General features: G+C 38.3%; 2 protein-coding genes across 2 annotated transcripts in view; one reads left to right on the top strand and one right to left on the bottom strand.

Moving 5' to 3' along the window:
• LOC135702731 (rho GTPase-activating protein gacU-like) overlaps positions 1 to 25,469 on the top strand; it is a 352,796-nt gene that overhangs the window by 138,864 nt on the left and 188,463 nt on the right. The window lies entirely within an intron of this gene.
• Positions 12,823 to 13,506, bottom strand: LOC135702692 (postacrosomal sheath WW domain-binding protein-like). Its single transcript, XM_065223717.1, has one exon. It carries the CDS (start codon positions 13,504 to 13,506, stop codon positions 12,823 to 12,825), a length of 684 nt encoding a protein of 227 aa, XP_065079789.1.

The following is a 25,469-nucleotide window of genomic DNA, read 5'->3' as shown; positions in this document are numbered from 1 at the left end:
CCCAATTCCCCCTCAAGATTCTTCGGGCTCTTGGAAGATAAGATGCTTGCGACTGTTCCCAGAAGACCTTCTGGATTCCCCAGAAGTGTGTTCCATTTTCCTTCTGACTTCGTTCTGGATTCTCCTAGATGTTTTTGCTGACTGCCTTCGAAATCCCTTCCGTTGGAAGTTGTTTCCAACGATAACTAGAAGTTTCTTTTCAGTGCTCCCAAAAGTTTGCTTCGGTTTCCTCTCGAAGGTGCTCTAGATTTCCTCGGAGGTTTTTTCCCTACTTCTTCTGGATATTCCTTCCGATGTCCTTCTGGCGTTCCTTAGAAATTTCTTTCGACTTTTCTGGAAGTTGCAGAATGAAGAATTACTTCTTAAATTCCTTTGAAACTACAGCGAAATCTCGTTTTTGCAAACACATCAGCTTCATCTATGTTGTCAAACCGACCGTTCCAAATCCAAGATCTTTTTTGACGTGTCTCAATTTGAGTGCTAAAATGGCTTAACAATAAGAACGAACACTCGCTAACTGAATGCTGTTGAAAAGCTATTGAAAAATTGTTATTTTTGAATGTTAACACAAAATTGAAATATTCGTGTTGCCGAAATTGAATACCATGTGGCAAAATTCGAGATTGTTTCGATTTGTGCTGGTATAATGTGTAATACTATTTAAAAATACTTGAATAGAATAACATTTTAGAATGCTTTTGGAAATTTTAAATGTTGGTGTTTCAAAAAACGCGGCGTGTTAAAATCGAAGCATGACAAAATCGAGATTCATCTGTATTTCTAAAATTAAATTCCTTTGAAATTTCAAATATTTTATGAGAAAATCCTTTGAAAACATCCTCAGAAATTCCTTGGAATTTTCTTCTGAATTTTCCTTAAACTTTCCTAACAACTTCATTTATTGAAACTTCCAAAATGAGATTATCCTCAGATATGATCTTTTCGATATTTTTTTCGGTTTTCACATGCTGAATCTACTTTAGTATTCATTGAAATTATCGTAAAAACACCCCTTTAAATTATGTTTATAATTCTCTTTTAATTCTTCTTAAACCTGGTATCCTTCTCGCGATTCAAATACAAGATGTTAGTATCACCAATGAATTCAATTGAGAACTTTTTTTCTTCTTAGAAATACCTTGGAATTCGTATTAGTATTTCAAATCTCAGAATAATATCTCAAAATTTGTAATTCTGGTAGATTTTTTTTCAGGATTTTTAAGGAACCTTCCTCTACATTTCCATTGAATTGACAATTCCTTTTAAATTCATCCCAAATTTCCATAGGTTTTCTTGGCAGAATTCTTAAATTTGTTTCAGGCTGAAATCTGGGTCTTGATTACTTTTCAAGATTCTACATTTTAAATATTTTTTTCAATCTATCTGGATTGAGAAAATATTTAAAATGTGGAATCATCAACCTGGATGAAAAAATTGTTTTCTAAATGTAGGATCACGAAGATTTTCATAATTCATAAATCTTGAGGTGTAGCGACTTTAAACAAATTTCGAAACCAATCTTGGAAATATTCCTAATAACTCCCAAATTTAATGAACCCTGTAGTTTCCTTCTGAATATGAGTACCCGAGAAATGTATACCATTTGCACCGGAAAAAAAACCTGGAATTTAAAAAAGAAAATTCACTGGTCACCCTGTTCCCGGGATGTACTGGATAGAAAACACTCCATCAGTGACGGCATAATGCTCACGCAAATTATTTTTGTTTCGCTCTCTAGGCTCCCAATATCACAAGCTCCAATCATTTTGTGAGACTATTCCCAACATGTAAAATTGTAGCTACGAGTTGACTCAACACAAAAATGATTCCGTTGCACATCGTTTTCTTAGAAAGAGAAAGCATAGTTTGCTATCTCTCTTTACTGTTCACAGATGGCAGACACGAAGTTACTGCTGCCAGCAGTGATGGAAGTTTCGGTTCGTGTTTGGGTGTACAGCAATAATCTTGAAGCTCAAACTCAGCTCAAATAGACCAATCTATATTGATCGATTCTCTTCATCGACTCTCTCTCTCTTTCGTTAATAACTTGGCTGCATTCATATTTCGGGCTAATTTATCTACATAGTCTGTTAAAAGATAGTATTGTTAAGCGTATTGGAAACAGCTGAACATGTTTTTGGAGCCGGATTATTAACGACAGAGAAAGTCGATGAAGAGAATCGATCAATGTAGGTCTATTTGAAAAGTGACGCGAGAATTGTAGTTGGTAAGTTTTGTTCGCATGCAAACAGAGCCACCTTATCACAGCTTGTAATATCATCCGCTATTGTTTGCTTGTTGATTTTTGTTTACGATGATCAAATGAGATTATGCTCATTGGTGAGGTTTGATCTTTTGATATTTTCGCAACACTGCACTCCGTAATACCTTGTTGAAACACTCAGTCATCTTAGGATGTAATACGGTCAGTGTTCTTTCAATTCAACCAAGATTTCCAAACATCCATAACATTCTTCAAACCTCAAGAAAGAGTATATTATTAAAATTAAATGGTAAAACAACGTAATAAGGTATACAATTGTATTACTAAACCCGAGCAAGAACCAAAAACAAACCGATAACATATGAATATCGTGATGTGGTATGATATCTTATTTTGGATGCTTGTGGTATTAAACCTTATTTTGATATTATTCAGATATCGAAATATTTTTAAAAATATCTAATAAATACCAAAAAAACAAAACCTGATCTTTCAGTTTTTAGGCAATAACACCTAAAAGATATATTTGGAATGGTATTAGAAGACCGTTCAAATTACAAATTATGGTTTTCTGGCATCTGAAAAAGCGTTTGTTATCCGTCAGTTATTAAAATAACTAAATTATGTATTAGTTCGTTATTTGTAGAACATTTTTGAGGTATTATTTTTGGTATTTACCTCTTATGTCAGGCTCTCATCAATGCCATATTTAGGTTGCCAGTTATGCTGTTTTCATACCTTAATTTTGTATAATTAAGTTTTTCTCTCCTGCTCGGGAAACGCTCATCGATCAATTTAGATCAAGAAAGACCTTGAACCTTTTTACGAAATTTCCTAAACATCTGGACGAAACAAAGTTCCTTCTAGGAAGTTCAATGAGCTTCTAAATTTTTTTGATGAACTCCTACGAACATCCTTGAACCTAAAACAAAATCCCAGCACTTATATGAAGTTTTATGAAGTTCCTCGAATTGATACGTAATTTGCTTGACTTCTACAAAGTCCTCAAAATTCCTATGAAATTCACTGCATTCATAAAAAGTTGCCTGATCTTTTTAAAAGTTCGTTAATTTTCTGCGAAGTTCCTTGAAGTTAAACAAAGTTTCCTGAATTTCTACGGAATTTCCTGATCTGTTTTAAGTCTTAAGAAGTTAAGAAGTCTTAAGAAGTTATTTGTAGTTTTAAGAATGGCCATGAAGCTAAAAGAAGAATTTTAATGAAAATTCTTAAAATAAACCAAAGTTCCCATAACATCAACGAAGTTTCCTAATCTTTTATAAGGTTTTCCGGATTTTTCACGAAGCACTTGTTACTTCATACGTGAAGTTTACGATTTTCGAAATTGGGAAAAAATGCTATACTAATATCAACATGAAGCTTAAGTACGAAAATTTATTAGCTAGAGAAAGTTCTGAAGATGATAGATTGATTGTTCCGCTAGAGTACGGCAGTGTGAAAATTGAACAGAAGATGAATTTGAGTGTAGGGCTATTAATGCGACAATACTAATCAGAGGCGCACTCCTTAAGCTAGCTAAACCTTTAAGGGGTAAAAGGATTTAAGGTATTTCATCAAATCCACAGGCTGATTAGTATTGTTGTATTAATGTCAACGTCTGGTAGATTTTCACTGCCTTACTCTAACGGAATTATCAATCTATCATCTTAAGTACTTTCTTAAGCTATTAAATTTTCGCACTATTTTTTCATGTTGATATTAGTATGGCATTTCCTCCCAACTCTGACTTTAATGGAGTTAAAGAAAAAATCCTGAACGTCAATGAAGTTTCCCAAATCCCTGCGAAATTTGCCAAACTCCTCAAAAGTTCGCTAATTTTCAGCAATGTTCGAAGAAGTTATTCGAAGTTCTCTAAACTTATTCAAAACTTACTGAATTTACTATGAAGTTCTATGGATATTAGTGAGCTTCTCCGAAGTTTACCGAGCTTTTACAAAGTTAGCTGAATTTCTATAACATTTGTTGCAATTCTAGACCTGACCTTCTTTTACTTTTAAGAATTTCTCCAAACTTTTATGAAGTTCTCAGAAATAAATTACCATTAACAAATTACCCTTGACTTCTAAGAAGGTCCCTGCACTTATGGAAAGACTCTGTTTTATAAATCTAAACTATTGATCATAAACACCATCCACATCCCTAAAATTTTAAAAATAGCTGTGAAAACAATTCGTGAAATATTTGTGAAAACAATTCGTCGATATCGTTGAAGATTTTTCTACATGCACTTACAATTCCTGGGCTGAATAACTCCTACTTTGTCAGAGTAATCAGGTATAACAGTGACAATTTGTTGTAATTAAATTTACCCTTATGGAATGTGATAAGGGCGCCAGGAGGCGCAAAACTGGGCCTTCGTCACCTAAACAAAAATCCTGAGTACGACTCTGTTGTGAATATTTCGCATTTTGGGCCAACGAGGCCGATAATAAAGTTAAAAATAAATCTAGATAAACATTTCAAAAGGTCCTCTCTCTCTCTTTGGTCAATAACTCAGCTGCAAAACCTTTCCCTGTTGTAAATATTTGAAGTTTTCGACGCTAGACAAGAACCTCCTTTATCAAACTATGTGTTAGAATTAGCGCAAAATCTGTTTACCTAGCAGTGGTTATAAAAAGAAAAAGTCGATGAAGAGAATCGATCAAAGCAGATAGGACCATTTGAAATGTTCATCAAGAAATCTGTTAATTTCATCAATTTAATTTTGATTAATGGTTCATTAGAGATTGAAAATTAGTTTCCTCAGCAAACTTGCTTTAGGTAAGCTGTTCTACAACTTTGTAGAACATTATGGCGGTCTATCTCGAATCCCAAAGTCTATAAAGTCTATAATTCTACATAGAATCAAACACGTCACCCTTACGAAAACGGTAGACAAATTCCTATCCCTGAATTCGCCCCTTCTCACGTCACGCGGTCCAGAATCAAAACAGACACGAAACTCACTAAAAACCCGATCCCTCGCTTCTCACCAAACAACGACAACAACAACAACAATAGACGCAAACCGGAGCTGCTGCAAAATCGATCGTTTACTCCATGCTCCGCCATCGCCGTCGCCACCGCCGACGATCACGATCGTGATTCTTATTAAGACGCAGAAAAGCACTCTCATATGGGGTCCCCCTCCTGTCCCCCTGATGGCGGTCGATCCTTTGCATTCATGGTCAACACCTCATGGAGCGGCGGCGGAAAACCTTGATCGTGACAAATTTCGCTTCACTCACCCCGCAGGAAACAGGCCCGAATCTGTGTGAGTGAGTTGGATCGCGTGCGTGACGTCACCCTTCAAATTGAATCAATCGAAAAGAATCCTATACCCATTGATGTGGAGGTAGGAGGGGTTTCTCAATCTCAATTAGCGGAACGGGCGGCTGGTAGTATTCGTTGTTTTTTTTTTTTGCTTTCCTGGCTCCAAATGTGGATGACCTTGTCGCGGTTGCTTTTTACTTCTTCTTGTTCGTCGAAGCATACGGCAAAAAAAAAAGACACTACGATGGTGCCCGGGTCGGGAGAGGAGGGTGGATGGGCTTGTTTTCTCGGATTTTAGAGGTTATAATTAGAATCATGGTGTTTGGATTTTTTGTCGTTCGTCTTCTTCTTAGTTGTTTGTTTGTCTTGTTTAGGAGCTCTTGGACAAATCAAAACTTGATTCGATGGCGTAGTTATGGCGGGGTTGTGATCTAATGAATCATATTGAGTGGATATACGATTTGTTAGAATGGAAGAAATGTGAATGGTGTGTGAAAAATAAAATATGCATAAAATCATTAAAAAAAAATCGAATGATCGACGTATGCTTACGTCACATTTAATTGATGGACATTCCTGGAACGGTTCAAACTCCAGCTCAATCAATAATGAATTCCAATGAATTCCACACGACGAGACGAGTAACAGCGCTGCAATCTGAGTTCGTATGTACCTTCACACCCCGTTAAATGATTTATAGAGTTATTAACTTCATAAACCGTCGCCATCGAGAACCCCGACCAGGGACTTTCCTACCCTTGAGCAAATGTTCTTGTTATTATTATTATTACTATCATTAGATATATGAAAAGTGAATCTGAGAACGCTCCACTCTACAGACAAATTTATGACCGCATGCGATAATTGACGCAATTAAGCCGTTTGTGCAAATAAGCTCTCAATCACCTTCTCCAAGAACTCTCTTGAGTAGTAACATTCACTTTGATCTACACTACCATCTTCTCATTCCGGTTAGATAAACAACACAGCATCCAGACGTCTGTGACCTAATTTTTGAGGATAAGGAATCTTGTTTCCCATAAGATAAAAGCTGTTTTCCGCCCGCTGCTGTCTTGAGTAAGGACTTACCCTGGCGGCGTGACCGTGACGCTACGAGCTGCATTCAAATAAAATTAATTGCTGTTTAGAATTCCACAAACGTCTCATAAATCATGCGGCTGCTTTTCCCCGGCCGGTCGTCCGTTCCCCGTCTCTGTTTTGAGTGTGTGATTTCTTTTCACTGTATAAAAGCAGGCGTGGGGATCACGAGGATTGCTAGTGGATTGTTAGGAGTTCCCTTTGGGAACGCGCGAGGAAATGGTGACGGAGGAGTTGTTTTGCCTGATCTGGTCGAGTCGCGAGTGAGTAATTGAAAAATGGAAGATCAAGGTAAAGTATTTGCTCATGATTTCATCGATGTTGGGATTTGTTTTTCCTTGCTAGGTGAAACATCGAGAAACATAGCTTTGCATTGAGTTGGTGCTTGGAAGTATGTTCTATTAGACTGATGCAAAATTTAACTTTTTCGCTCCACAGTGCTTAAATGGTTTCAAGTCGGGTCCTGATTAGCCTCCAAAAGTTACAACTCATTTGGTTAGAAATAGACTTCGCTCAAACCATTTGAAGTTTTCATGTAAATTACTATGGGAAATCTCAACTTTTTGTTCATTGCCTTCTAGTATTTTTCTATACTGAGCTGCGAAACAGCTCGATAGCTATTCTTATAGAAAATTTTCTCAGCTACAACTTTGCTGAAGACCGTTTCTATGTAAAACGAGACAGGAAATAGTTATTAATTATTTAAGAGATTGGTAAACTTATGACATGATCAAGCAGCTGCTCTGTAGGCAACACTGTATTTTGCAGTGTGACATAGTAGCCATAATTTTTGTGTCCTATTGAACGCCCCAGAAACACCAATGTTGCCTGCTGAGCAGTTGATTGAGCATGATCATAAGACATCAGTGCATTGAACCATTAATGCACAGTGTGAAGAATGCTGTATTGTATGAAAACTTAAGATAAAGTAATATTGTGAGCATGTAATGCTTACATTTTCTGGATAGAGAGCGGTTTCTTTCCCCTACTGTCAATTGCATATACTAGGTAGTCTAATCTGCTGCTAAAGTCCACATCCCTTTTGACGACTCTCTATGTACAATGGCAAGTATATTAGAATTTAGGTTGTGAGATTTTATCAAGTTAGACTGCCCAGGTAGTCCGCAAAGCAAACAATTTTAGACTTAAAAAGCTTACCATATTTTTTTAATAATTGTGGACCAGATCACGTCCATACAATGCTGGGGACGTGCGGGTATTGATCGACTATTTAGCACTAAACCAAAATAAAAATATTTACCTGCTGCCTGAAGTCATATTTTCTCCTGGAAAATTGCAAATCCAAAGCTTCACAATTATCCGTAAAGTTTGAGACTCATACTGTTTAGTGCTTTTAAACATCATTCATGGAGAATTTATGCTTATTAGTAACCAATAAGCCTGAATTCCGCTTTTATACTTTAAAATGATCTTATATTGAATTAAAATATACTCTTCAAATCCTATTTTTTTTTTCCTTTTCCACTTTTTCAGGTATGGTTTGGTATGGAATCAGATGTAGCATCAAGTGTTCATTAATACTCTAAAGATATGAGTCTAAAAGACATGTACGTACACTTTGTAATAAACAAAAACAAGGCTGGTAAATATTTCGCAGAAAATATTTTATAAATGTTAAATTCGGAATACCACGTCCTTTAAATCAAGTTAACTTATGTTTGAGACAGTTTTGGACAGAAAATGCTGCAGTTTTTTCGCTTTATAAGTAGACACAAGTGTGTGGCAAGTGTTTGACTAACGTCAATCACAATTTTGGTCTAATTCCTGAATTAAAAAAAATTGTACATTGACACTAGAACGCCAAAATTATGTATGGTATCATAATTAGGGCTGTTTAACCAGTTTTACCGTAACCGTTTTGGACCGGTGATACCGTGCCATTCTGCAATACCAAAATTCCATTTTAAAACTTCTGAAAACCGGAAATTTCGGTAATTTTTACATCCAAAGGATGTTGTTTGTTAGTTCAATAAGAGCATTAATCGGGTTTACTGATCTGTTGGATTTTAATAATCAAGAAGTATCAATTTAAATCTATCAAAAAATCTTATGTTTTAAGATTCTTCAAAGTTTAGTTTAGTTTAGTTTTCTTTATTAACGAGACTTTCAGATTCTTCAAAGGTTATTCAGCTATATTCATACAAATTGTATTTGAAATCAGCTTTTAAAACACTATTTTGAAATCAAATCTTGCATCTTGAAGTTCTTAGAATGTTAGAGATGTAAGTAACGATCATTTTTTAATAACAATGTTATTTTTTGTATTTCAGAACTATATCATTATCTAACGGTCATATTATAGCCCGTTGCGCAGATTATAAGATTCACAAACAGGGCGGAAATGCTAATAATTGGAAAGTTCGCTTTTACGTTAAATCGTTTCGGTGTCTTTGTCGCACTTTTTTCTTGGGTCGTAACGAAAAAGTGAGCAGAAGACATCAAGACTATACAACATAACAGCGCACTTTTATTTAGCGATTTCACACTTTTGAGAAGTCCAGTTAGCAATGCCGATGTCCTATGTCCGGCATTTTGAATATGTTTGTTGTTATTAGAACCTTGAAAACTTTTCATGTCACAGCATCTACCAAATTCCTTCATAATTATCTGTGTAATTCATTTGGAATATTCTTCAGAAACCGTTTTGTTTATCCCTTTTGAGTTCACAAAGTATTCTCCCAGAATTTCCTTGGAATTTACTTCAGAATCGTAAGGGAACTTCCCTTACCTTTATACCTTTGATATTCTTCTCAAAATTCCCTTAACTGAATCTCTTGGAATTTTCTTGGAATTCACTTGAAACTCTCCTTCGAATTCCCTTGGAAGTTTCTGCAGAATTTCTCAGTGCGCTATTCGGAATATCTTTGGAAATATAGTCAACTCTCCACAACTCGATGTCCACTATATCGATAACTATATATACACTATATAATCATAGTAAAAATTAATTTCATGGCTACTGCAATAACGATTTTGTATGGGATTGTTATTCTATAACTCGATGTTCTCTTCAATATCGAGTTGTAGAGAGTTCACTGTATTCTCAAAATTTCCGGTGAATGCAACTATTTGAAATCCTCTCGTAAATCCACTTCAAAATTTTACTAATTCTTTTAGGAATCACCTTGAAGCTTTCTTGAAATTATGCAAATATTTAGCTATATTCTAAATAACATTCGTGTGGAATTATTATTGATGTTGAAGCTCGCCTCAGAACTCTTGTCTTTGAAAGCTTTGATTGATCTATTGCTTGATTACAATTTAAAATATTTTCAGCCGCGGGTGATCATTTTTGGCTTGGTGTCAAGATTTTAGTCATATCATCATTTAGTTTTTCGTAGGTTTAATTCACTTAGAATTCTCCTCCGAACTCCCTTTAAATGCTGTTATTTCTTTTTCATTAGCCTTAGAATTCTCTGAATTCAGAACTACTTGGATTTCACCTTAAGTTCTATTCAACATTTTCTTGAAATATTTCTCAAACTTACCTGGAACTTCTAGTCAATTGCCTTTGGAATTTTCCTCAGAATCCCTTTAGAATTATTTCTCAAACCTCATTTGACATTCGCATCAAAATTCTCCAGACAATACTTCGAAGTGTAAAAATCCTAAAATGCTGTATGAAGAGCTTTGAGTGTGTTGGTTTATTTCCTTTTAATTCCGTTATAATTGCTTATCTTTTGACAGATGCGCGTATTTCATCTACTACTTGCAGACTTCGTCAGTGCCAAGTACTCAACACCACTTGGCACTGATGAAGTCTGCAAGTAGTAGACGAAATACTACTGTCTGTCAAAAGATATGCAATTATAACGGACTTTTGTCAAATTTTAAAGATTCCTAAAATGCTGTCTAAATCCAAGAGTAAAGATTTTTTTTAAATAAGAAATCTTTAAAATTAACATTTCAATTACATTTTTCAAAGTCTGGAATCTTGAAAAGTCAAAAGATATGCAATTATAACGGATTTTCGACAAATTTTAAAGATTCCTAAAATGCTGTCTAAATCCAAGAGTAAAGATTTTTTAAATAAGAAATCTTTAAAATTAACATTTCAATTACATTTTTCAAAGTCTGGAATCTTGAAAAGTTCAATAATGTAAAAAAAAGCTGGCATAGCCTCTTTAAAAATTCTTAATTTGAGATATGAAATGTTAATCACTTGAACATAGATTTTGTTTCTATTCGGTGTGATGATTCATTCGGCTCAGTAGCGTTCGGCCTAGTGGCTTTTTAAACATGTTTAGCCGTTTATATGAGACCGGGAAAAATATATTAACCACCCAGGAATTGTATTTCTTAAATTCAGTGGCCACCCCGGTGTCACCTTTGGAACGAATAAACAACTATTGACAGCAGCTTTCTTACAAAGCAGCTGCAATGCTATAATTATTTTCTAAAGTTAGCATTACAAATACTATTTACTCTTCTGAAAGTCTCGTTAATAAAGAAAAAAAACTATTTACTCTTCTCTTGAAAAATTGGGTAGAAGTAGTTTAGAGTGTATTGTTTACACTGTATTTTTATCGCTGTCAGTTTTTCGAAAGTTGGAGAAAATGGCGTCACCCGAAAAGCAACATCGCGAATTGATTTTGCACAGGCACCTGGAAAATCCTCAACTCTCTCATTGGGACATTGGAAAACAACTCGGAATCGTGCAGTCAACGGTGAGTCGTGTGATTAAACGTTGCTACGAAACTCTGAGCATCGAACGGAAGGAGAAATGCGGCCAGAATCGATGTTCTATTAGTGATCAGGATCACAAGCGTGTCATGAAAGCGTTTAAGTTTAATCTGTCCAAGTATTTCGTTCAGAGAGCCAAGGACCGGAAGGGACTACATACGTACAAAGTGCAGAAGGCTCCAAATCGTGATGAACGGCAAAATACGGTGGTAAAGTCACGGGCCCGGAAACTGTATACCCAGATGAGGCTTACTAATGGTTTATATTTTATTGCCTAAAAGTTTGAAAAGGATCGGTCAACTAGGTAATTTTCTACAGCGTTTTTTCCGTGATGCAATTTGATGTGGGACACCCGTTAACTACTTTAAAATTTAACTTAAATATTAGTATTTAATAGTACCCATAGCCCAAGTAACAATTTTGGTTTTATGAGGGTTCTGTAGACCATAATTTGAACATGTAGAATGCCATAAAACCTCTATAAAGCTAGCAATGTTACTTGGGAGAGGAACTAAACATTCAACCAATTCATCTTTTTAAACTACTAAATTGTCACCATACAATTTTTTTAAGCTATTCGAACCTTAAGAAAATAGTCCTTATTTTTCTAAGCCACATCAAATGTAAAATGATAATTGGAGAGCATTATTAGTGGCAAAAAACGGTAATTTTTTTATCAGCGAAAGTAAAACTCTTGTAACTATTTTCATACTGAACGTATTTTAGTAAAATTGAAGCCAAATAAATGGTATTTACTTTCATAACAAGTAGCAGAATCTCAGCTCATTTGGTTCATTATTCATAAATCTATAGCAGTTTGAAAAAGGGCACTCTCATGAGATGCATTTTACTAAAATTGCTCAAACTTCTGACAGTCTCATTCACTCAAGCCCAAAACTATACCTTGATCACAAATTGAATCCATCAACCTTCAGGAATTTTGATGCGCGTTCAGAAAAATTACACCTCTTACAATTACAGAACTTTAAACACTTACCTTGCCTACAGCTCGTAAATAAGTCATGTTTTCAATTTGCTACTTTATCATCACAACAGACAAACAGACATAACGTATTGAATATTTTTCAATGTAAATCATCAACAAAACACTACCGCCATCTGTTGAGTAAACTATCATGGGCTGTACGCTCAACAGATGGTGGTAGTGTGTAAATTTCTGGCTAGAGAGTGAAACACTTATGCCCCCGGAACCGCTTAGTCCCAGAAGGGAACCAGCCTAAGCCCCAAGCTGATGGTCTTAAGCCAACGGCAGCTCCTGGGGTGGGCACTCAAGGCCTCTTTTGGTTCCGGGTCCCAGGGCGTTTTTGCGTGGGGAAGCTTTCGAATTGTGCGGAATTCCTATCCAACTATAAAAGTAGAATTTACCTTACATTTATTTGCTATGCGAACCAATATGATGAGCTTGGCATTGTCTAGATGGTGGCGGCCAGTTAGTGACAGCCGGATGTTGGTGACCAGATGGCGGCAGCCCAATACCGTATGGTAGCAGCCTTAGGGAAGCACCCCTATGGCGGTGGCCGGATGGCGGTGCCCGGATGGCGGTGCCCGGATGGCGGTGCCCGGATGGCGGTGCCCGGATGGCGGTGCCCGGATGGCGGTGCCCGGATGGCGGTGCCCGGATGGCGGTGCCCGGATGGCGGTGCCCGGATGGCGGTGCCCGGATGGCGGTGCCCGGATGGCGGTGCCCGGATGGCGGCCCGGATGGCGGTGCCCGGATGGCGGTGCCCGGATGGCGGTGACCGGATGGCGGTGACCGGATGGCGGTGGCCTGGTAGCAGTGGCCTGGTAGCAGTGGCCAGATGGCGGTGCTCGGATGGCGGTGCCCGGATGGCGGTGCCCGGATGGCGGTGCCCGGATGGCGGTGCCCGGATGGCGGTGCCCGGATGGCGGTGCCCGGATGGCGGTGCCCGGATGGCGGTGCCCGGATGGCGGTGCCCGGATGGCGGTGCCCGGATGGCGGTGCCCGGATGGCGGTGCCCGGATGGCGGTGCCGGATGGCGGTGCCGGATGGCGGTGCCCGGATGGCGGTGTCCGGATGGCGGTGACCTGATAACAGTGGCCTGATAACGGTGGCCTGATGGCGGTGGCTTGCAGATGATGATCTGATAGTCGCTGTCTGATGGCGTCGTTCTGTCATGGAACCAACAATCTTCATCTTCCTGCAGTGACGCGAACCTCGTGCTTCGCATCTCACGTCCACTACCGCCTCTACCATTATTCCACCGCACGTCTGCCTAGAGGCAACGCTACACACCGACTCCTCCGAACTCTCTATTCTCCTCACCATAGTCGCACTCACAGCACTCAGCTCTCTCGTTCGCTACCACATTTCCGTTCCAATTACTGCAGCTGACTTCACTCGTCACCCACAATCGTTATCGGTGCTACCGTTCGCAATTTAAATTGGAAGTTTGCTGAACAAATGGTGCCCTACGTTCCCAGACAAAATAAAAATACAAAATGTTACCATTTAGAATGGTACCAAGAGACAGAAGACATATGAAGATATTTGAAACTTAATGTATGTATATACCGGGGGTTTGAGTCCAAGATTTTGGAAAATTTGTGGAATTTCCTGTTTCAGACATTTGATTTATTTTAAGTTAAATAGAAATTAAAAAAGTCCGGCATTGCAATTATTAGAGTCACCGAGTCTTGATATTAAAATAACTTCTTATCACAAAGTTCTCAAAGTCTCGAAATCTTGAAAATTTTCTCAAATCTGCATCTTGATTTTATTTCTGTTTCTAGGATTTTGATAATTTGTTCTGATATTCTTCTCTACCTTCGGTACTTTATCTAGTTTATTTATATATATTTTTTAATTCTAGTGATTTTCTATAAACTCTTTGGATTCCTCTTGTAATTTTCCTCAGTGTTTTCTTCGTATTCCCGCAAAACTTCAATGGAATTGGTTCTTGGATTACCTTTGATTTCTGCTCAATAATTCTTGGAAATGTGCCTCGAAATTCTAATGGGATTCTCTTTTTAAGATCCATTGCAATTATTTTAATAATCGCGTTAAAATAATCCAAAGAATTATATTTAACCACTCCTTTTAATTCTTTTATAACACTTCCTTGAAATATCCTACTTTTGAATACTTTTCAGAATACTCATTAGGAGCACTCGTTTTAATTGCTTTGGAATATTTCTTAAAGTTCTTCTGGATTTATCCTCAACATGTCCATCGAGTAATCCTCAGAATCATATTTATCTATATTTAATTCTATAAAGTAAAAATTTCCTTGGAGTTGTTTTCCGAATTCTTTTGAAGTTTTCCATAAAATACTCCCAAAATTATCCTCATAGTTGCCATTCAATGTTTCTAACCATTACCTAAATGTTTTTCATTTTTCTAATATTCACGTAAAATCATGCTTCGAAATTCCTTGGTATTTATTTACCGAATTCCTTTGGAATGTTACTAGAATTCTAGGGTTATTTAAGGATTCCCCTCAGAACTACCCTAGAATTCCACTTAGTATACATTTGATGCTCTCCTAGCAAATTGCTTAGAATTATTCTTAGGTTTCATCAGGAACCAAGACATTTTTGGAAATATCTTGGAAACAATCCTTATATTTTTGTTGAAGCTCTCCTTATTTAAATTTGAATACTCCTCACAATTCCTTTGGATTTATCCATAGAATTCACTGAATAAGTCGCACGTAAGTCTGAAAATTCTTAAGAAATTATCATCGAAATACTATCGATAAAGTCATAAATGAAGGTTCTTCAAGTCCAGGAACCTTCCTTCAAGTTCAGAACCTGTGACATCTGATTTCTTTTTTTAACTTCTTGTTCGTTCCATATTCTTGAAGATTCATATTAGCCTTAGAGATTTCTTCAAGAAATCAATTCATTTATGTTGAAATTTTTTGATTAATTGTTATTCCAAATTTTTGTTCTGTCCAAAATTCGCACACAAGTTAGCTCATTTGTCATAAACTTCCAAAAAGCTTTAGCGATCTAAGACATCTACAAAGCAAATAAATTCAGGACGGGAATAACTAGCTGCTATCTTAAGGGCTGTCCTTAAACTTACGTACATAGTTCGAAAAAGTTGTGCAAGTTTCTGTTCAGTATGAAGCACATAAATGGAGCATCACATATCATATACGTTTACATTATATATCATGTAAAGTTCTGACATTTCATGCAATGTAGCAAATATTGTATACAAAGCCCATCTTTGTAAACAACATTGTTTGCAAGTTGTTCGGTTGCGTGAAATGAAATACAAGTCTACGTGAATGAATGTGTAACGCGTAACTTTTCTCAACGAACGAACGACCAAGCGTTACATTGCTGAGTCCCCGAAATACCGGAAATCCTGCAAACGACTTATGCGCCACTCCTTACAGGAGGTCGAAAGCGGAAATTATTTCAGGGATGCCCGGCCTGAAACTCATAATCTGCGGGTGAGTCAAGCGAAACGTCATACAACCAATAATCTAACTCAAAATCACAACCAAAGTGTTCATTCGGAACATTTATTCGAAACGCGATTTCGAACGTTTGAATTTAATTTAATGGATCATTCGAAATTCTAACCCGGGGTTTATTGGAACCAGTCTAACCTAATCAATGAACTCAAAGATATCCTATACGCAGTGATCACTGGCCTGTTTTCATAACCCTTTACCATTCATCGGCCAGGCTGGTGCTGTCGGAGTGGCTCCTCTACGACGAGACGAACTACGGATGGTTGCCCAGGCCTAAGAGAAGAGGTGAAAATACGGGGGCGAAAATGGACCACTTTTCTGTCAAACGTGAACCAGCTCCTGATTGGTCGATTTCATGAGCGTAAGATAGGGATAGAGATAGATAAATATAGAGATAGATATAGATATAAAAGAGGAAGAAGCCAATTGTCACCTCTTCCTCTTAGGTCCAGGCTAAGCGTGAACCCTCACGTTCGTAACGCCTGATGACTCATTTTCTCTCGAGCTTGACGACGAGAGGTTAGAATCTGCCGGCGGTTTGGTACTAAAATTTTCCGAAGGACGCGGTGGGTGGTGTTACGAAGCGGACGGAGTAAATGCGTCTCCGTATAAGGGGAGTGTAGGATAACGTTTTGTTCGGTCTCGAGGACCACGTGTAGTTTTCACGGGTATAGCCTACCACTTGCTCTGTCGACGACCGCTATTAGCCTTATTCGCTCTCGAAATAGAGAATTTTCAATCCCAACCAAACTCCCACGTTAATGGGGGACCTATTAACACGTTCAAGGGTCTTACAAATTGTACAATAGAAAAATTATCGACATATTTTTCTTACCTGGTTCTAAATTCTACCAGTGTTCACTATTTGTTTTAGGTTTAGCCTACGCAATTCACTAAAGTAAACTATAATACATAATTTAATACATTTTTAGTTCAAATGCTTTTTCAATAACTCACTTTATGCTAGGGCAAAAATTCACCACTAATCCAATTCAAAATTTCTTCACTATTTCAAAAACTATTTCGCTTTATAAAAATCGAACCGAACAATCTAAGCACTCCAACAAAAGTGATTTGAAAGTGTTCTGGGTTAATCTTTTCAAGTCCCATGACCTTGGATTAACCAATCATACCCAAAGACAAAACGTAATAGCGTTTGAGTGAGGAAAATTCATTTTATTGCGTCGTGGGAAAATTAAATAAAAACTTTTCTCTCGATCGCCTGCACACTGGAAGATCAATTCGAGCAGTTTGGGATGGTACAGTGTTGGTAGGGTATCAAGTAGCTTAAGCCGTGTGCAGTCCAAGAAGTATAATTGAAGGCGAAATATTTATTAAATTCTATTGGGTTTTAAAGTTATCGTTACAAATGTTTACATCACAATTAAAATTCAGAATTTTTATCTGTGTAGCCCCTTAGACAAAATTCAGGAACTTGTGAAGTTTTTAACATTCTAAAAAAAAAATATTTAAAGAGGAAATCAGAGAGGGAGCTGAGACTCCCTTAGTTCGATTCCCGATCCGGTCTAGAAATTTTTCGGGTTGGGAAATGTCTCGACTTCCCTGGGCATAGAGTATGATTGTACTTGCCACACAATACGACAGTGAGCATGCATAAGAGCGTAGCGATCGATTCTCTCTTTTGTTAATAACTCGCTAGATTTAACGTTTCTCGGTGCGTTTGCTGTTGTTTTTGATAGCCAATACAATCTGTGACAACTCTGCATTGAACAAATTCTAGAAAATTGTTTCGCTTAGCTGTAGAAATGCAAAGAGAAAATAGATGAAGAGAATCGACCATCGCGTATGCGCCCTTTTGCATGCTTATTCTCGAATTATACTAATGCAAAAATGGTACAGGCATCGAAAGCTCTCAATTAATGACTGTGGAAGGGTATGTAGAACACTAAGTTGAGAGCACGCAATAAGCTAATATGCGATATGCAATAAGCTTGAAATGCGCTACCTCTGAGTCCAACCAAGTTCACAAGTGGCGATGAGGACATTTGAAGATATTTTTTCGACCTAGTTGAAGACTTTGGATGGAATATTAGAGATCTTCATTGCAGTCCCATTAACTTCACAAAAATTGTAGGAACTTTGGAGAAGTTCTGAGGAATGAAAGGAAATGCTGAGAATTTTGATGAAGCTCCATAAACAAACTGCGGGAACATAAGGGAAGTTAACACGCTGAAAATATGGGGAACTTACTGGAAGCTTTAAGAACCTCAAAGCGGTTCCTTTAGCAGCCAAAAATTTCATGAACTTTTATGAAGTGCCTAGAATTTCAGAGAACTTGAGGGGTATTGTGTTTATTTTTAAGAAGTTCTAACCACCTAAAAAAACTAGATCTAGAGATCTTTGAGGAATTAAGTTAAGTTAAGTTTTCTTTATTAGGGAGGCTTTCAGTCTGAGTCTGTTTCGCCTCTGGCTCTTTGGGGAAGTTTTGATCTTAAGAGCAGTTTCCGTAACTTTAGCCCAGACTTTTGGGGCAGTTTAAAGATCTACATCCGTAAATTTAGAAACATTCAGGATAGTTCCATGATGTGCTGAAAAAAAAAAATCAAGAACCCTCAAGATGTCCCGAGAATTTAAGGAAGTACAGAGACCTTCAGAGAATTTATGAATACTTCAAAAATATTTCACTTCACAGAAGTCCAGATAATTTCAAGGAAAGTTAAAGGTGCTTACGGGAATTCCATTTATTTTCGAGCAGAACCGAGATCTTCAATAGAATTGAGAGCTTAAGAAAAGTACCGAAAACATCAAGACAGATCAGAGAATCAAAGGGAATTTCTGAAAAGTGATAACAATTATATGAACATACGGAAACGTCAACATTAGAAAATTCACATAAAGTTTAAATAAGTTTAGAGAACTTCAGTGAATTGTTAAACCTTTAGAGGAGGTTCATGATCATTGAAAATTTAGGAAACTTTAGGAAGTCCTAAAAAGTTCAGGGAAGTTTAAGAATTTGATTAGAATTGTTAGGCTCAGGCTAGTTTTTTAAACTACAAAAGAACTTCAAGGCAGTTTCATTAACTTCAGGAAAAATTGGGAACTTTCAAGTAGTTCTGAAAACCTCAGAATAGTCCATTCCATGCTAAACGGAGATTTCCATTGAAATATTCCTCAAAATTTTGGCAAAGCTATTCTCCGAATTCAATTTTCTTTTAGTTTTCCTTAGAATTACCTTAAAATTCTCCACAAAAAGAAACTCTTTGGAAATATTCTGCGAATATTCATTGAATTCATTTCAGATTTCCTTTTCAATCTCACTCCTTCCCTTGGAATTCCACTCACATTGAAAGTCTCCTAACAATTCAATGGCTTTCTCCTTAAAAATTTCTTAGATTTATTCTCATAATTTGTTTGGCAAACTCTCCTGAATTCATTTTCCGAATTCCTTTGAAGATGTCCTGGAGTTATTCTCAAATTTAATCCTCCTTTTAGTATTTTCAAAATCTTTCCAAGGACTTATGCTCCGGATTCGTTTTCTCCCACAAACTTTATGAAATTATGCTTAGAATGCCTTGGAATTTTCCTCTGAAGCTCACAGGAGTTGTGCTCCTCAGAAATTCTTAAGATTTTTCATTAAAATTTACTCTTAGGTCACTTTTTAGTCACTATTTTCACAAGTGTAAGTCACTATTTGGTCACTTATTTCATCAACATGGTCACTAAAATCATTATTTTTAATAGCAGTGATTGCTACCAGCCCTGTGGTATTCATTGGTGCAACTACAATATATCATTAGAACAATGATTTCACACATTTTTGATATAGCAAGTGAGTGCAAGCAACCCTGTTCTCACACTAATACTTATCAAAAATAATCTAAACTTCCTTCTCCGCAATAAACTGTAATTTACCGCCCCTTCTACACACAGAACAAAGTTTGTATTTTACTCACGCTTAAATACCAAACTGAACAGAAGCTCGAGTGCATTCGATGAAGTCAGTTTCGTCTATTACCATCCCCGGGCCTACCTCCGCCTCTCTAATAATCGCGTCGCTGATTTTTTTTTTTTGCAATAAAAACCGTCGTCGTCGGCGTCGTCGTTGCCGCGTTGCTGTATCCTTGGAAAAATATTGTTTACTTCACATCGCCATCGCCGTCGTCGTCGTCGTCGTCATCGCCAGGCTCACTCCACCACTCACCCGACCGACGCGGAGAGTCTGGTCTGAGATCTACTCCGGTTCACGATTCGTCTATTTACTTCCTGAAACTGCTGCACACAGACCGACCGTGTCTCTACTATTACCATGCGGAGATTACTAATATACAGCTACGAATCGCAGAGGGACGTGACACTCGGCTACTTCATGTGCATTGGTTGGTTGGTTGGTTGGTTGGTTGGCAATGCACATTTCCTAAGTCCACTGAGTTGTAGATGCCGACAACGACGAGGGGTCGCTCACTTGGTTGGGTCGTTCGAAATTTGCATTCCCCCTCCGATGCACATGTGGGCCCCTTGATTAGTGCGCGAGTGTTAAACGCGGCCTACTACTGCTCGGTTTGGATTCTCAGTTTATGTGATTTTGTTTTTTGTTTTGCTACTTTGCTGCAGCTAACCAGTCCTCTGTAGGAGCTAAAAATGAGCTTCCTAGTGCTAAGACTTATTCAAGATTAATTTAGATTTGACCAAATAAATTTCGATTTTTTTTTATCAAAATTAACTTTGAACTTCAAACGGGTGGCCATTTAATTCATCAAATTCCAGTTCCAGCTGGTGTCATTTCAATCAGCTCAAATGAAGCGATTAAAAGTACGACCTTCCCACTGTTTACAGCAATTTCAATCGAATCCTTCATTACTGTTAAACAGATCGTAAATTTTCCACCCATCCACGGAACTCCTGCTGGTGACTAATTGAAATCGATGATATTAATTACGCTATAACGGCAGGCCGGCCCTGATTGATCGCCTTCCTTTTCTATGATTACCCACTGTGACACTGTGGACCTCGACTAGGGTCGTAAATTTTACCCTACACTGGCTGCACTTCAGCAAAATTACCATAGATGGACTTCACGGTATGACAAGTCGCAAGCAGCCGGGGTGTGCGATATGGCGACCCTGCGCTGTAACGTGAAACCTGTATGTGTACTCAATGTGATCGATCCTGCTGGTGGTTATGATACTGAATGTTAATTGAAACATAGCTGCAAACATTGTAAACGGTGTTGTGTAGTTGAGGTGATCGTGACAACGACTAGATCCTTCAACCGGAACGTTGTAAACAAGCACCGGGCTGATCACTTTCAATAGGTAGGCAGTGGCTGCTGACTGGAATGAAAGTAATGCCGTAGACCGCTCGGAATGTTAATCAGCCTTTCAATCGGAACGACGCCGTATTGCCCTACGTAGGTCACTTTTGCGATTGAGGGCTGCAAACGACACGACGACGGCAAGGCCTGCTAATTATTTCATTTATTTCAATTTATCTTGTCACTTACATATGGGATGCAGGCCGGCCCATCAGCTGGTTGCTGTGGTTGTTTGATTAGCTCAGACAGAGATCGCTTGTCGCGATGGATAATGACAGATGTAGCTTTTTGCTCCACACTGTCACTGTCACTCCGTCCCGTTGGCTACTAGTTTACAGCGCATAGCTTCGTGACGATGGGGGAGATGATTTCATCGAATTCATCGTCAAGGCTCTGGTGAAAGTTGTGTAGCTTGCTGGGATCGGTTCTTGAATTCTGGCGAAAAATTACATCAGCCTCTTCCACTGAGCGAACATTCACTTATCCTTGGATGTTTTTGCTCTGAGAAAAAATAGCTATCGATTGTTCAGTTCTTGAGAACCAACTACGCAAATTCAGGTTTATGAACCATAAATAGCTTTCCTATTGCGATGACTGACGAACTTTGAACAGCTGCAAACAGTGATTTCCTTATGATTTCGAATCATTGTCGTCGCTGCAGTTGGCGTAGATTTTAAGTACCTACTTCCTTATGGTCATAGACCCATCCTGATGACTGCTCGTCTTAAGTCGTCAATTGATTTTAAATTGTGCAATAAAAGTGCGTAGATTCAGCACACTTTCACTGCAGTTTGCTGCGTTCTCCGACACAAAGTATTTATAAATCAACCAACCACTCCCATCGTTCATTCTACGAAGCAGTCCTGACTAGCTGACTGACGACGGTGGGGCTTTGTTCTCCGTGTTCATCAGAAAGTGCAGTGCTCGAGCTCGAATCTAATTCTGATGCGTTGTGCTTGGAAGCGGGGAGCTATTCTCGGGTTGGGTGCACCCAACTTACGACGAGTGACACCATGCCGCCGTTGTTGTCGTGAGTAGGTAATTCTGGTTGTCCCTGAAGTGGAATTGCGTCGAACTGGCTTATTCGCATCATGTCATTGTTGTCGATCCTTGCCACTGGTCCTCCTCTTTTGGCTAAGCGATCGCTACTTGAAGGATCTTGTACACAATGTTGCAGTAGGTGAGATCAGCGCTTGTCAACGAATAAGTTCCTCGTCTATTGACTAGGTGGTTCAAACTGATTTTAACAGTAGTCATCCAATTTTATTGTGGTTTTAAAGCATTCCACAAGTCTAAATCATGGTGTACAGAGCCTACATAACACCGAAGACTACAAATCAAGAAGACTGGAAAATGTTCCCTTCTCCCATACAAATGTCAAACGTCACTGATAACAGCGCCTCTGTCAATCAAAGGTGGAATTTTGAAGCACAAGTGTTAGTGAGACTGCTCATTAACAGTGACTGTGTGTGTGACCTAATGTCACCGAAACGAATAATCATAACACGGTACTCGATGTTGTTTTTGTTTTACTCTACAAAATTTCACGGCAATTTGTATTCTAATCCCAGCAAGCCGGTGGTTTCCAACTCCAAACCGAAAAACTTGTCATGGTGGATCAAGTAAAGGATTGAAATTCCGGTTCCGACCGACCCCTTCCAGAGAATGATAACAACAGTGCCGGATTGGCCAGTGACATTCAAATGGTCAGCGAGTACGGTGCCAAGTTGCCGAGCGTCGCAACTTAACTCCCCCCGCTGTGGTCAGGTGCCAAAGCCGTGCAGAACGGGCATGCATTTAACTAATGCACCATACGAATGCCCATTAGTGCATCACTAAACGGCTTAGGAAAAGTGGAAGTTAATTCTGAGATAGCAAATTAATGATCGAGGAAGGTTCCACCATGATTGTGAATGGCATCATTGCCGTAGTTTTAATTTTGAAAACAAATTTACTTACGCATCTGTTCAATTTCAGCTGGAATTTTTTTCGTTGTTAGCATAAATCAAAGAAAGAAACGTTTCACTTTTTACGACAATCATAACAAAACCAATAATTGACAGCTATTTGTTTCTACCTATGTGTGTGAATGCACTCGCGAATGAACACACACCATCATACACAGGTTCCACTTTTGCTCAGAAGAGGCGTTACCGTTACTGTCTCCTGATTTTTGGCAGAGTTGCCAGTCTTCTTGATTTGCAGTCTTCGATAACACCCAAATTGTTACTTGGAATTCCATGTCATGATCATATTTTTTTATTTGTACGATACAAGAAGAGGTTGCACATTATGTGTTTGGAAATTTCGCTTCCTGAGAGTCGCAATCAGCGATATTATCAATTTTCACTCACTCACTCACTCAACGATCATGAAATCGCTGATTGAGACGCTTAGAAAGCAGCAGTAAAACATGATTTCATTATTCAGAAAAACATGTTTTTGCTTTTGGCGAAATGAGTATTTGGAATCTTGCTCATCACCAGAGAAATTATGATCGAGTGCGTTTGGTGACGTTCATTTTTACAGGGTTGATAGCGGGTCACTTTTTAGTGACTTTGTCACTTTTTTGAAGGTGGTCACTAAAAACCCCGAATTTCTTTTTGCGTGAAAAACCTATCGTTTGACGAATAAAACGTTTCAAAATTTTGTTTGTATAATAGAGCCCATACCATTTAGTTGTTTGGCCAAAATGACACGTGGTTTGCCTGAAAAGATGTAGTCGCAATCTCCAAAAAGTCAACAATAAATAGTTTTGAATTCAACGCATGTATCTCAATGGACACTTTTAAACAATTTTAGCATCTGGTTCTGGGTATCGGAATGTGGCCAGATCCACCTGTTGGTCCATGGCATGATGTATATTTAGTTCTGCACACTAAGTTTTTTATACCGAGCTCAGCAGTGCAAATCTCGGCAAAAAAGTTTTACTGAGATCTCAGCAAACATTTCATTTGTTTGCTAAGATTCAGCTAAGCATTATCCGAGACTCAGCAATCAAATGTCACTGTTGCTGAGATCTCAGTGAAACTTATTTTTGCCGAGATTTGCACAGCCGAGCTCGGTATAAAAAACTAAGTGTGTGGATGTGAAATCATAAGTTTTGAGTCTTCGGACGGTACAAGTACATGAGGTTTTATAATTGTCCTTTTTAGGATCCTGCCGGAACCGGTTCCGGTTAGCCAGATATGGTTATATCCATCTGTTGGTCCATGGCATGATGTATATTTAGTTCTGGATGAAAAATCATAAATCTTGTGCCGTCGGTCGATACCGGTACATGAGATTTAGGATCTGTTATATTTGAGGTTCTGCCGGAACTGGTTCCAGATGTGGTTAGATCCACTTGTTGGTCCATGGCATGATGTCTATTTACTTCTGGATTCAAAATCATAAATTTTGAACCGTCTGACTGTATAAGAACATGAGGTTTAGGATGTGTCCTATCTGGGGCCCTACCGGAATCGGGTCTGGGTATCGGATGTGGCCAGATCTACCTGTTTATTCGTGAGATGATGTCTATTCACTTCTGGATGAAAAATCATAAATGTTGAGCCGTCGGACGGTACCAGTACATGAGCCTTGGAAGTGTCTTTTTTGGGGCTCTTCCGGAACTGGTTGTGATCCACCTTGCGGTACATGACATGATGTCTATTTACTTCTGGATGAAAAATCATAAATTTGAGCCGTCGGTAGATACCAGTACATGAGGTTTAGGTAATATATTTTATGAGCCCTACCGGAATCAGTTCCGGATACCCGAATGTGGCCAGATCCACATTTTGGTCCACAGCATGATGTCTATTTACTTCTGGACAAAAAATCATAAAATTTGAGTCGTCGGACGATACCAGCACATGAGGTTTAGGTAATGTCCTTTTCGCGTCCTACCGGAACTGGTTCTGGGTATCCAGATGTGGCCAGATCCTTTTTTTGGTCCATGGTATGATGTCTATTCACTTCTTGATGAAAAATGATAAATTTTGAGCCGTAGGACGGTACCAGTACATGGCGTTTTGGAAGTGTCCTTTTGTGCAATATCGGAACCGGCGCCAGGTAGCCAAAATAGCCAAAATGGGTAAATCCTGATCCGGGTGCCATTTTAGAAACCTTCATCTTTCAGTTGAGGCCAATAGATCAAGAATCGGTTCAAAATTGGATTTTTGGGAGCGAGTTGCAGTTTGGGCCTTTTTCGATCCGCTAATGCACAATGTGTAACTTTTTCCTAATACAATAAGAAGGTTAAGGCAAAGTTCCCTGAACGTCTATAAAGTTTATAAAACTTAAGGAAAATTGTGGAAACGTCAATTCAATTAATTTCAGGAAAATTGCCGGTTCTTTAAAAAAATACTGAGAAATTCAGGAAAGTCTAGAGTTTTATGTAAATTCAGAAATCTTTTGGGCAGTTTTGATGACATCAGGGGGTTCTAGG

Source organism: Ochlerotatus camptorhynchus, unplaced genomic scaffold (assembly GCF_037179485.1).
Source record: "Ochlerotatus camptorhynchus isolate MF236.1 unplaced genomic scaffold, CSIRO-AGI_Acam_v1.1 ptg000196l, whole genome shotgun sequence".
Lineage (NCBI taxonomy): Eukaryota > Metazoa > Arthropoda > Insecta > Diptera > Culicidae > Ochlerotatus > Ochlerotatus camptorhynchus.
This window is presented reverse-complemented; position numbering and strand designations above follow the sequence as displayed.